The following is a 14,032-nucleotide window of genomic DNA, read 5'->3' as shown; positions in this document are numbered from 1 at the left end:
AGATTCTACAGTTGAATATGAGATATATACATCTTATGGGGCTGATGCAGCTGGTATCTTAACAGCAAGGCTGCCTTCTCCAAAGGATACCCTGGGTATACTTTTTTGGGTCCATGAGGCATGGCTAAATCCTCCTTCTGTGTTTCCTGCTTTGCTAGTTGTATAAATTTCCTCTTGTCTTTGAAATGAGCTGACTCATAGGAATCCTACAGGAGCAGAGATTTGCACCAGACCCTCCTGTGAGCACTATTTTTAGCATAACTTATTTTTGACCAGAGCTGCACTCTGATCAGGATTTTCAAAAGAGCCCAGGAGAGATAAATCCCCAAATCTCAACGCTGTTGGAGCTGCAGGTTCCTTTGAAATCCTGACCTGCTGGTGATTAGGGCAGTGACTTGGTGGCTCCTAAGCCCTGGTCCTGCAAGGTGCCGTGTGCGGGGAGAATTGTGGCTTATGAGTGTGAGCTCTGCAAAAGGCTTTGCAGGCATTGGAGTCTCTCATTGAAGTCCGTGCAAGGATTGAGATTTCCTGAGGTTTGGGATATAAAGGTCATTACTCCTCTCATTTGTGCATCTCAGGTGGAGCTGCCACAGGGAGGGTAGTTCGGTCCTGGCATGGTACAATGTGGGGGAAGACATCCTTTTTCAGTTGTCCTGATAGAACTGGTCCTTTCTCCAGCAGACTTGAATGTCTATTGTTTCCCCTAGAAAAAAAAATTAATCATGGTAGGATTAAGAAGAGAGCTATTGGTTAGATGAAATCAGGACTCAGGCAGGGCTGGCCCATGGCAGCAGAGGGGAGGAGAGCCCTGCTGTGACCAGCTCAGAACTCTGTGAGATGGCAAAAGAGGAGAGAAGGAGCAGCAGCAAAACCTGAATAATATTAGAGTGGGATTTTCAACCTCTCTCCTGGTTTAGGATGACCTCTTCAGTCAGATATGTCCACCAGCAGTTATCTTTAAATGCTCTGAGTCACCAGCTCACACTCTTTTGGGATGACTTTGAACTCCCAGCTCCCTTTCAGAGTTCAAGTCCAGCAGTGCTGTTTAAATCTGGGGCTTCCTAAAGTTTATCATGTTCCCTGTGCCAGTTCTGACCCTTCCCCTGTGCCTTGGGAACTGGCTTGGAACTTGTGAGCATTGAGATGTAAAATTTCAGAAGGAAGTCTGTTCTTGCTTTAACTAAATAGTGAATCATTCTTGTCTTTAAAGCATGGAAATAAATGTGGATAATAGGCAGGTGTCTTCTGTGGGAGGTGTCAGCATGCTCAGCAACTCATGGCAGCTTTTCCTTGGTCTCCCCAGCTCCAAAATAGGTTTCTAACAATAGATAGATTAAAAAGAACTCCCCACCCCAATGGTACACACTCTTTTATCAGCAAGGACCAGGAAACAAAGCAGGATGGATGTGAACAGATAGGACCTGTTCCTGTGGGCAGGCAAAGGTAGGAATTCACCCTCAAAAATGCTGAAATCTCACGTTGCAGTTGGACCAGAGAAAGACACAGGAGAAAGACAGGAACAACTGAGATGACTTGAAAAAAAGTCATGAGGAGGCTGCTGGGTGGTTCTCTGCACATCCCATCCTCTGGTGCAAGGGCTCCAGGGCTGGCTCTCATCCCCCCACCATCCCCACCTTTCCTTTTGCCACACTGCCCCATGAAATTCTGGCGTGGGAGCTGCTCTGTAGGGCTAAATTACTGTGACAGTCATACCATGGCAACTGTCCCTGTCTGCCTCCACGAGCAGGAGAGCTGTGGAAAAATAATCATGCACTGGGAGGAGCAGGGGCCTGAGGAGGGAAGGGAGGCTGCAAGGCAACACGGTGCCACTTCCTCCAGCATGGCAAATCTGTGCTGTCCAGGGAAGAGAAAGGCCTCTTTTTATACCAGCCTTTAAAGCAAATCTCTTTAAGGCACCAAACGACATTAAACCTTGCAAAGTAGGATTAAATGTGGCAAAATTAAGAAACCAAACCTGGTTGCAGCACCTGGTTAGAAATTACTTAAGTGGAGGGATATTAAAATTTTAAGGCTTGCTGCTGTGCTGGTGATGGAGGATTTAAAAAATAATAATTACTGTTGTGATTTTTTCCCTTTTTGCTTGGTTTTCAGGATTGGTTTCTTTCTGTTTAGCATGCAGCCTAATTGTGTAATTACACGATAGACTGGAGTAGAATTTAGTGCCTGTAATACCAGTTATAAAGAAGAGCCCTAATTATGTATATCTTCTCAGGTAAATAATACATCAGGGGCATGGAGTGGCCTAATTACTGTTCTGAAAACCTGCCTAATGACTAATTTACTTGGAATTTCAGAAAGCTTTTGATAAGGTCCCTCATAAGCAACTGTTAAGGAAAATAAATCGAGAGGGGTAAAATGTTTTGCTATGTTTTTAAACAAGCCATTTAAACAACAGGAAGCAGCCACTGCCTTCTGGTCCTGCATCTTGAGGAGAGGGAAGGTCCCACGGCTGCCTGTTGGTCTGGGGCCAAAACTGTTGTGTTTCTTGTCCTACTTTGCCATAAGTTCCAAGGAAGGCTGTTGCCAAGGTCCACTAAAAATGGGATTTGATATTAGAAAGAGTCTTATGGGTAAATGCACATCTCATTGGAAGAAGCACATCCATGTCCACATAGTTTCTGACACAGTAGTTGTGGTGTTGAGCCTCTAAATAATTTTAGAAGATCTGTTCCAAAAATGCAATTAATTCAAAGACAGCTAAACTTTGTTTAGTTGTCTCCAGGAAGATACAGGAAGGAAGGGCAATCCAAAAGCTGGAGCAGCTTCCCCAGGATTGGTTTCTAGGTGGATTTTGTGGACTTTCTCCATTTGCTGCAACTGCTGTTATTCTAGGAAGTGTGGGAGGTACATCAGTGGGACACTGCCGTGAAGCTTAAGTCACAACTCCCATTTTGCTTTTTGAGTCTCTTTTGGGAGGAAGAACAGCCTTGTATTTCCAACAGGAGGAGCCAGGGAGGTGTAGGGGGAGCAGCAGGAGGGAATTAGCACCGAAGGGTCTTTGGCCGAGCAGCCACAGGGGAGATAAAGCTGGAGGATCTTTGTGCCTCACAATCACATGCTAATTGGCTTTTCTTCCCAGCAAACTTTGCAAATGATGCTCTTTAAGTTGCTGGCAAGATGAACAGTTGCTGTGGCAGGTGTGCCAAAAGCACCGTCTGGATGCAATTAGACGTGTGCGCGAGAGAGCGTCCCGGAGACATCACATGGAGTCGGGCGCATCCCAGGGAGTCTGTCCTGCTTCCCCTCCCCTGCCATGGCCAGGGCTGCTTTTGGAAAACATTGGTCACTTCCAGCCATGTTTGGGCAGGTTCAAGGTGGGAACTGGGCTGCTGTAGAATTCCTCCAAGCCTGGTGGAAATAGAGAAATGGGGAAAGGTGTTATTGGTGCTGCAGTGGCAGAAAGGTGGAAAATTCCGCTCTGTGACATATCAGAGATTCTGTTTATGGGACAGAGTAGCCTCACACTAACAGAGAGCAGGGTTAGATGGGATATTGGGAAAAAATTCTTCCCTATGAGGGTGGTGAGGCCCTGGCACAGGTTGCCTGGTGAAGCTGTGGCTGCCCCATCCCTGGAAGTGTCCAAGGCCTGGCTGAAAGGGGCTTGGAGCAACCTGGGCTAATGGAAGGTGTCCCTCTCCATGACAGGAGGTTGAATGAGCTGATCTTTAAGGTCCATTCCAACCCAAACCGTTCCATGAGTCTATGAAAAGGAGGGCATGGCCACCCAGGCTGGACACGATGTGTCCCACCACCACAACCCTCAGCAACGTGCTGCTTGTGCACCTTTCTCTGACTCCAATTTTCCCATCCAAAAGAAATCCTTGGGTGGCTTCTCTCTCTTACAAGACCAGTTTACACTTTTTGCAGCACTTCCAGCTTTCCTGCTGCCTTTGCCATGAGGCATTTGCTTCCTCTGTTGTACCAAATTTATGTTGCACAGGTTTTGTTTTAAATTTACAAGTCTCTCTGCTGACTTCATGGATTGATTGAAGGGTTGTACATCTGTGAGGTGGGTAGGCAGCAGCTGTGGCTTTGTAGGCAGTGAGCTGGAAAAATGGGACAGGTGAGGTATTGCAAGGTCACCTGTATGGGAAGCAGAGGCTGGAAAGGGGCCTGGAGTCCCCATTTCCTCCCCAGCATCACTGCTGGCTATTGAGCTCCTTGGGGAGATGCAGCATCATTTAATGCTCACCTCTGCCTTGTCCAGACCTGACAGTCATCACCAATCCTGGAGAGCCTTCTGGTTTGAGAATGCCACTCCTGAATTTTGTGAACCCTTTACATAGGACTCCTGTTTGAGAAACTGTGTTTCAGAGAGATTCTTGTCTGTGGGCAGATGTGGGAGTGTCTCCCCATCCCTTCACTTTGTTATTTCACTACTCTGTCATGCACTTAAAGATTCCAGGGAACACATTGCAGGGGTTTTGGGGAGAGTATGACATCATATGCTGGCTGGGATGAGGTGGCAGCACCCTGGGAAAGCAGCTGCCTCTGGAGGGGCTCTGTGACCCTTTCCTGCCATTACCCAGCAGTGCAGGAAAGGGACAGGTAGGAATCACCCATATCCAGCTGAAAATATAAGATGCATTAGAACACTTGGTATTCCACATGAGCTGAGGGTACAGGCTTGAACAGCTCCAAAATCTTGTCATGGTGAAGCTTTCCACAGCTCCAACCCAAAGCAGACAGGGCTGTGCTTTGCTCAGGTGATACCCCACTGCATCCATGAATTTCAGCATGACCCGCAGCTCCTGCCTGGAAATGGTTGGTGCCAAAGGAGTGATTTGTGATGAAATGCTGTGGCTGAACTCGGACACGTGCCCTCTGTGCTTGGCTTCCCTCGGTGTGGGTGGTCAAGAGGGGAGCCTGGCTTTGGACCTGCCCCAGGAGGCTTTGTGCAGCGTGGGCAGGTCTTCCCCAGGAAACTGGGCTAGGGAAGGGGTCCGTCACTTGGAGCAGCTGAGCTTGGAGAAGACAGCAGCACTTCCCTCGGCAGCACAGGGCTGGCACTGAAAAAGGAATCACATAAAGCGAGACCCACGTTTGCTGCGGCAGCAGATCAAGAGGCCTCCAAACAAAGGCAGTGCTCCTGGGCAAAGAGGAGAGGAAGCTGGAAAAACTGATGATCCGTGTAGTAAAGAACAAGGCGCAGACATGGCTGTTCCCATCCTGTGTCTCGCTTGCTTTTCCTAGGGATTTTGGAGGTGATTTGGGTATCCAGCAGGTGTGTCCAGTGCAGGCAAGGAGCTGCTGCAGCAGTGAAGGATCAGCTCTGCAGTGGGGACCTGCTTTCCAGTGTCACTTCATCTGTGCAGCCGTGGGCTGGGGGGCCACTGGGACACCTGCTCTGCTGCCAAGTCCCCCCAGCCGTGGCTCTTGCAGAGCTGGAGGCAGTGACAGTTTGACTTGGCTCAGTGTATCCAGAGGCTTCGCTCCCGCCCTGCCTTCCTGCGCCTTCATTTGCTAATTTTCAGAGGTTACCGAGGAGACGTTATTGATGATGATGGTGATGATAATGGTAATAGGGGAGATAAGTGGCAGATTAATTCCTGAACTCTCTAACAGGATTTAAGCTAACAAGAGAGGAAGGCTTTTTTTCCTCCCTCTTTCCTTTCCCTTCCTCCTTTCAGATATTTCCTGTGCTGGGGATAACAACACCAAGGAGTGTTAAATTGGCTCTGAATGTCCACCCCTGGCTGTCCACATTCTTGTAACGATTTCATTAGCTTGAATTATCCACGTTATTTTCTTGTAATGGGATTAGCTGTACTGGAGTCAGCTGAAGTCCTGGAGCGGGAGGCGGGAGGGACCTTCCACTGCGTATTCCATTAACTCTCTCATGCAGGGGGTGGAACTGGCCATGGCTCAGCCCAGGGGCAAAACCATTTGCCAGGGTCCTGCGTTCCTAAAGGAGGAAGAAAGAAAAAGGACCATTATTACATTTTTTTTCTCCCCCTTATAATCAGCAAATGGGTGCAGAGGCAGAGACTGGCAGGGACATAATTTTCTGGGGGAGGTAAGGTCCTGTTTGAGGGCAAGGAGGGAGAAATAATAAAATGAAGACGACCATTGCAAAGCGATTGAGTGAATTCTGCTGGGCTGACGTGTGGCTGCAGCCTGCTCCTGGGGATGAGGCTGTGCAGGGAGGGAAGGCAAGGCAAGGACCTGTGTCTCTTTTTGGACTCATCATCCCTGCCCAGAGTCATTTCTGATAAGTGGTCATGCTGCCTGAGCTCTGCCCTAGGGCTGCCAGCAGTCACAAGGGGGGATTTAGGCAGTGGCAGGGCTTGGGATGGGAAGGCAGCAAGAGGAGAGAAGGAGGAGGTGGTGGCAGTAGATGGAAAGCAACAAGAAGGTTGGCAGCCTTGCTAGAGGTTTTCAGGATCAGTTTTCCAACCCATTATTGCTAGTTTGTTTTTCTTGAAGAGATATAAACCAGAGGGGGATTTAGAATGATCCCATTTAGTGACATCTCTGTAGTTGTCTGCGGAAACCTAAAGGTGACTTTTTTGTTTGTTCTCCAAGAAGTTCTGCTCTTCTGGCAGTGGACAGTGGTTGGTCTCTCCCACCATGGCATGGATTCATGGTATCAGGTGTGCTTTCCCCTACAGAACCTGGCAAACAGGAGGCCTTATTCAGCTCATGGCTTGGGGTGCACCAAGATCAAGCGTGATGAACACATCTGTGTGTTTGTGACTTGAAAATACCTTCAGGTCAGATCTTGGCTTGTCCCAAGGATCTTGCAGTTTAAATGTTGCTATTGAGACGGGTGGGGAGTTGAAATGAAGGGGATGCTTCACAGCTGGAGAGATGTTTACAACTTCTTAGGAAGAAATTCTTTACTTGGGAAGAAATCCTTCCCTGTGAGGGTGGGCAGGCCCTGGCACAGGTTGCCCAGAGAATCTGTGGCTGCCCCATCCCTGGAAGTGTTCAGGGCCAGGCTGGATAGGGCTTGGAGCAAGCTGGGCTAGTGAAAGGTGCCCCTGCCCATGTCAGAGGGCTGGAATGAGGTAATCTTTAAGCTCCCTCCCAACCCAAACCATGCTGAGATTCCATGTTTATCTGAAGGTCCCTGTCCCATGAACAAACACATGCAAGTGACCGTCACAGCTGCCTGAAGCTGTGATGGAGCCAGACTTACACACTGGGCACTGAGGGACAGTGAAGAAAGAGAAGATGCTGTGAAAAGAGGTGAAGGAATCAGTGGCAGAAGAGGACTGGTGTCCCTGGCAAGACTGGCACAGAGGGTGTGGGGCTGTGCCTGTTGCAGGAGAGCAATGATGGAAGGGGAGAGAGCTGCAGGGTAGGAAATTGTGTGTCATACTGGCACAGGAGGGAAGAGGGTTTCTGGAGACCACCTGTATGCCTGTCATCTGTGCTATGTTTGCTGGGCTGTGCTGGTGAAGGATATGCAGGCACCTTCTGGTAAACAGGCAAAGCCAAGTGAGCAGTGTGTTGTCTCTGAGCTGGAATGTGCTCGGTTTAATAGCAATATAATGTCCTATAATTAGCAGGCAAAGGACTTGCCTCCCAGCTGGCCTGTGCCAGAAGGATATAATTACAATCCCAAGGAGTGATGTTCCTCTGACCTGCAGCCAGCTTGCAGTGTACATCTTACAGCATGGAGGAGAAATCTACTTTTCTTCCCTCTGTTGAGCCAGGGAAGCAGGATGACTATGGCATCACTGGAAGAGCTGCCAAAGCATCAGGAAAGCAACATTGCCATGTAGAAGTGCTGAATCCCTCATGGTTGGGAGGGAGGGGATGTCCCTTCTGGCATCTCTGGTAACATTCCGTGTTTCTGCTGAGCTTGGAATGAGTGACTAGTCGAGGGAGAGGTTGTGGCTGTCTTTATTCTGCAGCCCTGCAGATCATCATTCAGCCAGGGCCAGAACAGGCTTTTACTGGTTTCCCAGTAAATCTGGATCAGCACAAAACAAAGGTTCTTGTTTAGGAAATAGTAGTTGCAGTGTTCGTTCAGGGCTGTCATCGCTTCCAGCCAATGGAGGGAAAATGTGCCAGGCCTGGGAGAGCGAGGGGAGGCGTGAGGATGGAGTTGCCAGCCTGGCTGGCAGGATGCCTGCAGGGAGAGGGGAACCCAGGCAGAGCCCCGTCCTTCAGACCCACCCACACCTCTGCCCTCCCCTTCAGGCCCTGACTGCACTTGGGAATGCAGAGAACAGCTGTTTGGACACCATTTTTCATGAAGTGGGGAAGGAAGGTGAGAGGTAATGCAACAGCCACGTTCATGGCAGGTCACCAGGGTCTTTGCAATCCCTCCACCTCTGTGGCAAAATTCTTTGCTTTTGCCCCCTCCCTGCCCCAAACCTGCCCGTATTAATTGTGAGCAGCTCCATGGGGAGGTCATTCATGCAAGAGATTTGAGTTTGTTGCACACCTTGGCTGCATTTGTTACGGGTGAAATCCCAGCCTGGTGCAGTGCTACCAGGAACTGTAGGAGTGTCCTGCTAGAAATCCAGCCCCAGGCAGAAATCCAGCCTCAGTAGGTCTAATGGGAACAGGCCTCACCAGGAGGGAGGTTACAATCTTCTACAAGGTTAAACCAGACTGACTGTAAACAAGTCAATGTCTCAAGATGGAATGGTCTTTGCTCCCACTACCCCCAGATCCTTCAGCCTTGGTGCAGGGGCTCACAATCACTTGGAGAAGGCATGGATGGTGGTGAGTACAAATCCAGAAAGCACTCAGGTTTCACACTCACACTGATTCCAGGAACTTCCCTGTAGACCATCGTGCTTGGGGTGAGGAGCCTGGCACGGTGCTGTGCTCCACATCAGCAGCACAATTTGGTGCCAGCACTTTGTGATCTCTGTCCAGTTTGACAGGATAGAGATGTCAGCTCCCAGAGGAATCCCACCTGTCATGTGTGGGCTTTTTTTCACTCCATCTGTGCCCCTTGGAGCTCTGTGCTAGAAGGGGAAGGAGCTGGCAGTGACACCTGTTCTGAGGTGCTGTGATTCCCCTGCCGTCCCAGCCCCTGGGAGCACATGTTTTCAAGCAGTTTGATGGGATGTTGCAGTAGAACTGCTTTCTTCCATTCCTTGGCATCACACTCTGGTTTTATTTGGGCAATGTGCTCCATCCCTTTTCCTTCTGCCATCCCCACTCCTGTGGCTTTGTCCATAGCATGATCCATGCACTGCTGTCCCGGAGCTGGAAGGCTGAAGTTTGGATGCATCTGTAATGGGAACAAACATGGCAGCACCTGGAGTCCCTGGGCACTGGGAGCCTGGCACTGCAGGGGGTAATTGGGTTCCCTCTACCTCTCTCCCCCTAAATCCAGAGGAAATAATTGGAAAAGAGAGGTGTGAGTCTCTGCCTGGCACTGGAGAGGAGAACATTAAAGGCCGGAGCTCTCCACTTCATTCGCAGCTCCCGGGATGGTAATTGCTGTGTTGTGGTGTCTAATTAGCGCCACAGTGGGGGGGACGTTCTGCTCCACAGCCCCAGTGGGGTCAGCCCTGTTTCCACTGTGCCCCTCAGCTTCCCTTCCTCCCCTCCCCCTTTGCCTGCTCCCCGGATTCTTCTCTTGGTACCACTGTCCTTCCCCCAAGCTGTCTGCCCAGGCAGATGCTTGTGGCCAGCCCAGCTCTGGGTCAGGTCCCCACCACCTCTACATCTCCCAGTGTGGGTCACTCAGACTGCTCAGAGCTGGGGAGGAAAGAAGAGCCAAATTCTCCCACCTCTGCCCAAGCTGATGTGGGTTAGCACATCTTCTGTGGGACACTCAGCCTTGGAGTCCTGCTCCTGTGGTCACCTCCTTGCCCGTCCTGTGTATTGGGTGTCAGAGGGCCACATGGTGTTTTAGCATAGAGGGTGAGTGTTGTCTGAGGCTTCCCTTTGAGCAAATACTCTGGTCCTATTCCTTTAACAAATACTCTGCTCCCTCCAGCAGTGCCCATGATGTTTTCCACAGAGAAATAGATTGGAGCAAGAGCTCCCCTGCCTCCTGCCTAGCTAGATGGTCATCTCCTTGGGCCAGGACCTCTCTTGTTACCTCATCCAACCTTATGCAACTATGGCATTTAAGATGCTCCAGGGGGTGTGCCAAGCAAGAGGAGCCACCTCTGCAATCTTGGGCATCCCTGTCACCCCCACCCCCTTACAGGAGAACCCTCCTGCTGCTGGAAACCCCACAGTGCTCCTGCTGCTGCTGGAGCCGAGCATCCCCACCAGCCGAGGCTGCTCCCTCGCCTCCGCTCGGGTTTGTTTGTTTGTTTTTTTGCGGAGCTCCAGCTCAAAGGGAGCAGGAGGGAGAGAGGGAGGGAAAGCACCGAGCAGGAGACGTGCAGATTCATTTCGAGGCTTCATAATGGTACATTTACACACCACGTTGCCTAAGGAAATTGGGTGGATGAATGCCTGGTCATGCTGCCAGTGCACCAGGTTAACTCCCAGGATTTAGCTTATATCATTTCACGAGAGCATTTATGGCCTTTACTGTGTTTATTCCCAGGTGCTCTTTGGCACTGCTGTATCCCAGGCTCCTTTTGTGTATGCATGCCTGTGTGTAGATTTTCAAATAAAATAACACATCTCTTCAGACCTGGCCACATTAAATATTTATTGCCTGTAGTTTGTGCATATGTGTTTGATAAATTGGTGCATGGGGAGGGGAGGAGAAGGGGAAGCAGGAGCTCAGCAGCAGGGAAAGCATTAGCTTTGTCCTGCAATTTCTCCAGGGGATGGCACTGGAGAGGAGTGTCCAGCAAGCGCTGCCTTTGGGGCTGTTTTCAGGCTTTTTGGACAAGGTGGGACCCCTGGTGGGATGGCTGTGTGCACAAGTTCCTTCTCTGGACACTGGTATGTCAGGACAAGGTTTCTGCAGAGCACAGGTGCTGCCAGTCTTACCCCACACCAGTTACAGAACCACAGAATCAACTAGGTTGGGGAATACCTCTGAGATCATTGAGTCCAACCTTTGACCCAACACCACCTTATCAACTAGACCATAGCACTAAGTACCACATCCAGTCTCCTCTCAAACACCTCCAGGGACAGTGACTCCACCATCTCCCTGGGCAGCTCATTCCAATGCCCAATCACTCTCTTTCTAAAGAATTTCTTCCTAAAGTCTAGCCTAAACCCTCCCTGGTGAAGCTTAAGACTGTGCCCTCTTGCCCTACTGCTGGTTGCCTGGGAGAAAAGACTGATACCTACCTGGCTACACCTTCCTTTCAGGTAGTGGTAGAGAGGGGTAAGGTCTCCCCCAAGCCTCCTCTTTTCCAGGCTGAACAACCACAGCTCCCTCAGCCGCTCCTCACAGGACTTGTGCTCCAGTCTCTTCACCAGCCTCATTGCATCTCCCCATTCCTGACTTTCCATTGACACTCACAAACTTGTCTGAAATGCTGTTGGATCTGGAGTTTGTTGTGCAGGACTTGGGTCTGCTGGTTTCTCCTGTTTCATTTTGTACATCAGCAGGCCTAAATAAAACCGGTTTATTCAAGCCCAGAGACTGGATGGCTGGCTGCAGGATGGGAAAGGCAGGTACCCAACTGAAGTGTTACAGCAAAGAAATGTAGTCTTAAAACTGATGCCCAGGATCTGTGGAGTAGGGAGGTGACACCTTTGTGTCCCCAGACACCTCTGGGCATGGAGGACCTATTCTGGAAAGAGAATAGGTCCCTGTGGGGCAGTTCTGTGTCTCATGTCCGTATCCTGTGCACTCCAGTTCCTCTCCAGAGGTGCAAGTAAATCTGTTTTGGTGGGCATTTGGAGCAGCACTGCCTCCTGGTAACCTGGGGATGCTCTTTGCCCAGCCTGAACAGGGCATGGCATGCAGGCTGGATCTCCTGAAGGAAGGGGAAGCATAGTAGTTTTATTAAAGAAGTTTTTTGCTTTGTTAAGATTTGTGACCAGTAAGGATGATCCTTGAAATCCAAGCTGAGTTTGTAGTTGTTAGTGGGTTCTTTGGTCATGGGGTTTACAGGGAAGCAGAGTTGGCTGCAGGACACCTGAGCCCAGATTCGCCTGCGTCCACAGCAATGCAGATCTGCAACCGGCACTGCCAAGGTTTGTGATAAAATGATGGTTCTCTCCTTGATCTCACGCTGCCTTTGCTTTTCCCTCTCTGATTCACAGCACCTTTGGAGAGCTGAAGACTGTCCGGCTGCCCAAGAAAATGGCAGGATCGGGATCCCACCGGGGCTTTGGGTTTGTGGATTTCGTCACCAAGCAGGATGCCAAGGTGAGTTGTAGTCCTCCCCTCTGGGATATTCACAGGCAGGTCTGGGAGCAGGTGAGGAAGGGAGCCTGGAGGCTCTGTCCTGCTGAGGCTTATCCCAGATTTGGAGCAAAGCTCAATCCATTCCCAGCAAAGCTGTACTGAAACCACCCCATGGGCAGCCACTGGAGGTTACGTGGCAGAAACTCCAGCCTAGACCATAATGGGGATGAATTTGGTGCAACTGAGAAAACGAGTTTGTTTTTCAGGTTTGTCAGCAGCAAGGTGAGAAAGTATGGTTTTAACACAACATTAACATATCAGGAATATTTGTGTATGTTCCATCTTCACTACCACCTTGGTTTTAGGGGAGTTTTGGATATTGTGGCTGTTTACTGATTTGAAAACTGCTTGAGGCTTGTGTTCATCAGTTCCTCTGTGAGTATTGAGACCCCTGCCATGAGCAGCCTTACCCTGGTGCTTTCATAGTGAGTGTACCAGAAGAGCATCCATTGTGAATTAGTCTAGTTCATTTATTTTTTTAAAGCTTTCCTGTAAGTTTTAAGTTCCATGCTTGCAGCAGAAACAAGGGGATTGTACCCTGCCTGTAGTATCCTGCTCTTACCCTTTGCTAAAGGCTCCTGAGCAGGCTGGAGCAGGCATGAGCTCTGGTGCAGTGGGCAGAAGAAGGTCCTTGTTCCTACTGTGGGTACTCCCAGCAGCAGAGCAGGGTGGATACAGTATCTGAAAGAGAGTGGTTGTAGGCAGCAACCTCCGGATGTTATTGCTGAAGGGAAGGACCACATGGCTCCACTGACTCTCCAGAACTCCAAATTTTCAAGCCTGTGAGCAGAGATGAATGAGAGAGGAGAGGGAGGCCCAGCATAGGCTGTGTTTATATTTTTAGACAGGATTCATTGATCTGAGATCACAAGGGACTATTAGATCATCCATTCCAGTCTGACCTCCCATATAACACAGTACATGGAGTTTCTTTGTTAGTCCTGTATTGATCCTAATTCAAACTTCCCTCTGCTCAGCTTTCATCCTCCCCTTGAGGACCTGCTGGCTGGGCAGCCTGGAGTGCAGTGAGCCCCCCAGGAGCCTGGTTCCCCTTCCTGCACTGTGAGCTGTGCCCATGGCTCTGCTCAAAGTTCACCTCTGCTTCACTCCACCATTGTTCAGGCTTTATTTCTTGTTTTTGAATTAATCTTTTCCTAAGGAAATTTTAGTTGATGGAAAGTTGCATAGAGAGACCTGGCTGGTTCTTTACTGCTGCTCAGTTTGTGGTGGGGGATGATGAGGCAGCACCCACTTTTCTGCTGGTTTCTGGAGGAAACAGGCACAGGCTCAGTGTTTGCCTCCCATCCTTCTTTATCCCCTCAGGGACCCAGTGGCTGATTCCAGCTGCACTGGAGAAACAGGAATCTCAGTTGTAGGAAACCCATCTATGGCTGGTGAGGGAAGTGAGCCAGACAGGGCTCTGGATCAGGACACTGCTTCCAGAGCTCACAGAGCTGTGGGGTGTGAGCATATAGGGAACAGGTTGCCCTTTGGAAGAGCTCTCAGTGGAGTTTTCTTCTTTTCCAGCAAAGCAGTGCTTCTTCCTTCTTCATATTTTTTTCCACCCTCATCTCTTTGAGGGATTTAATTGTCTCACAAGTGGCACATCAAGTACACTCCATTGGCCATCTGGAAAAGGATGCACGGTGTATTGATGAATAGGATCCTGAATATTGTAAACATGGTCATAATTGGCATAAAGTTTATTGCTTAGTGAAATGAGAGAGGAGGGGAGTGGGCCTGGAGACCTCTGAGCTGAAT

At 49.7% G+C, this 14,032-nt stretch overlaps 1 protein-coding gene across 1 annotated transcript in view; it reads left to right on the top strand.

The window, feature by feature from the left end:
* Nucleotides 1-14,032, top strand: part of RBM19 (RNA binding motif protein 19) — a 65,300-nt gene that overhangs the window by 30,341 nt on the left and 20,927 nt on the right. The window contains exon 22 of the mRNA XM_071571876.1: nt 12,127-12,232. Coding sequence (XP_071427977.1) covers nt 12,127-12,232 — 106 coding nt within the window. The remainder of the gene's footprint in view (nt 1-12,126; nt 12,233-14,032) is intronic.

This window comes from Pithys albifrons, chromosome 17 (assembly GCF_047495875.1).
Source record: "Pithys albifrons albifrons isolate INPA30051 chromosome 17, PitAlb_v1, whole genome shotgun sequence".
NCBI classification, from domain to species: domain Eukaryota; kingdom Metazoa; phylum Chordata; class Aves; order Passeriformes; family Thamnophilidae; genus Pithys; species Pithys albifrons.
Note: the sequence above shows the minus strand (reverse complement) of the source record. Positions and strands in the feature narration are given on the sequence as shown.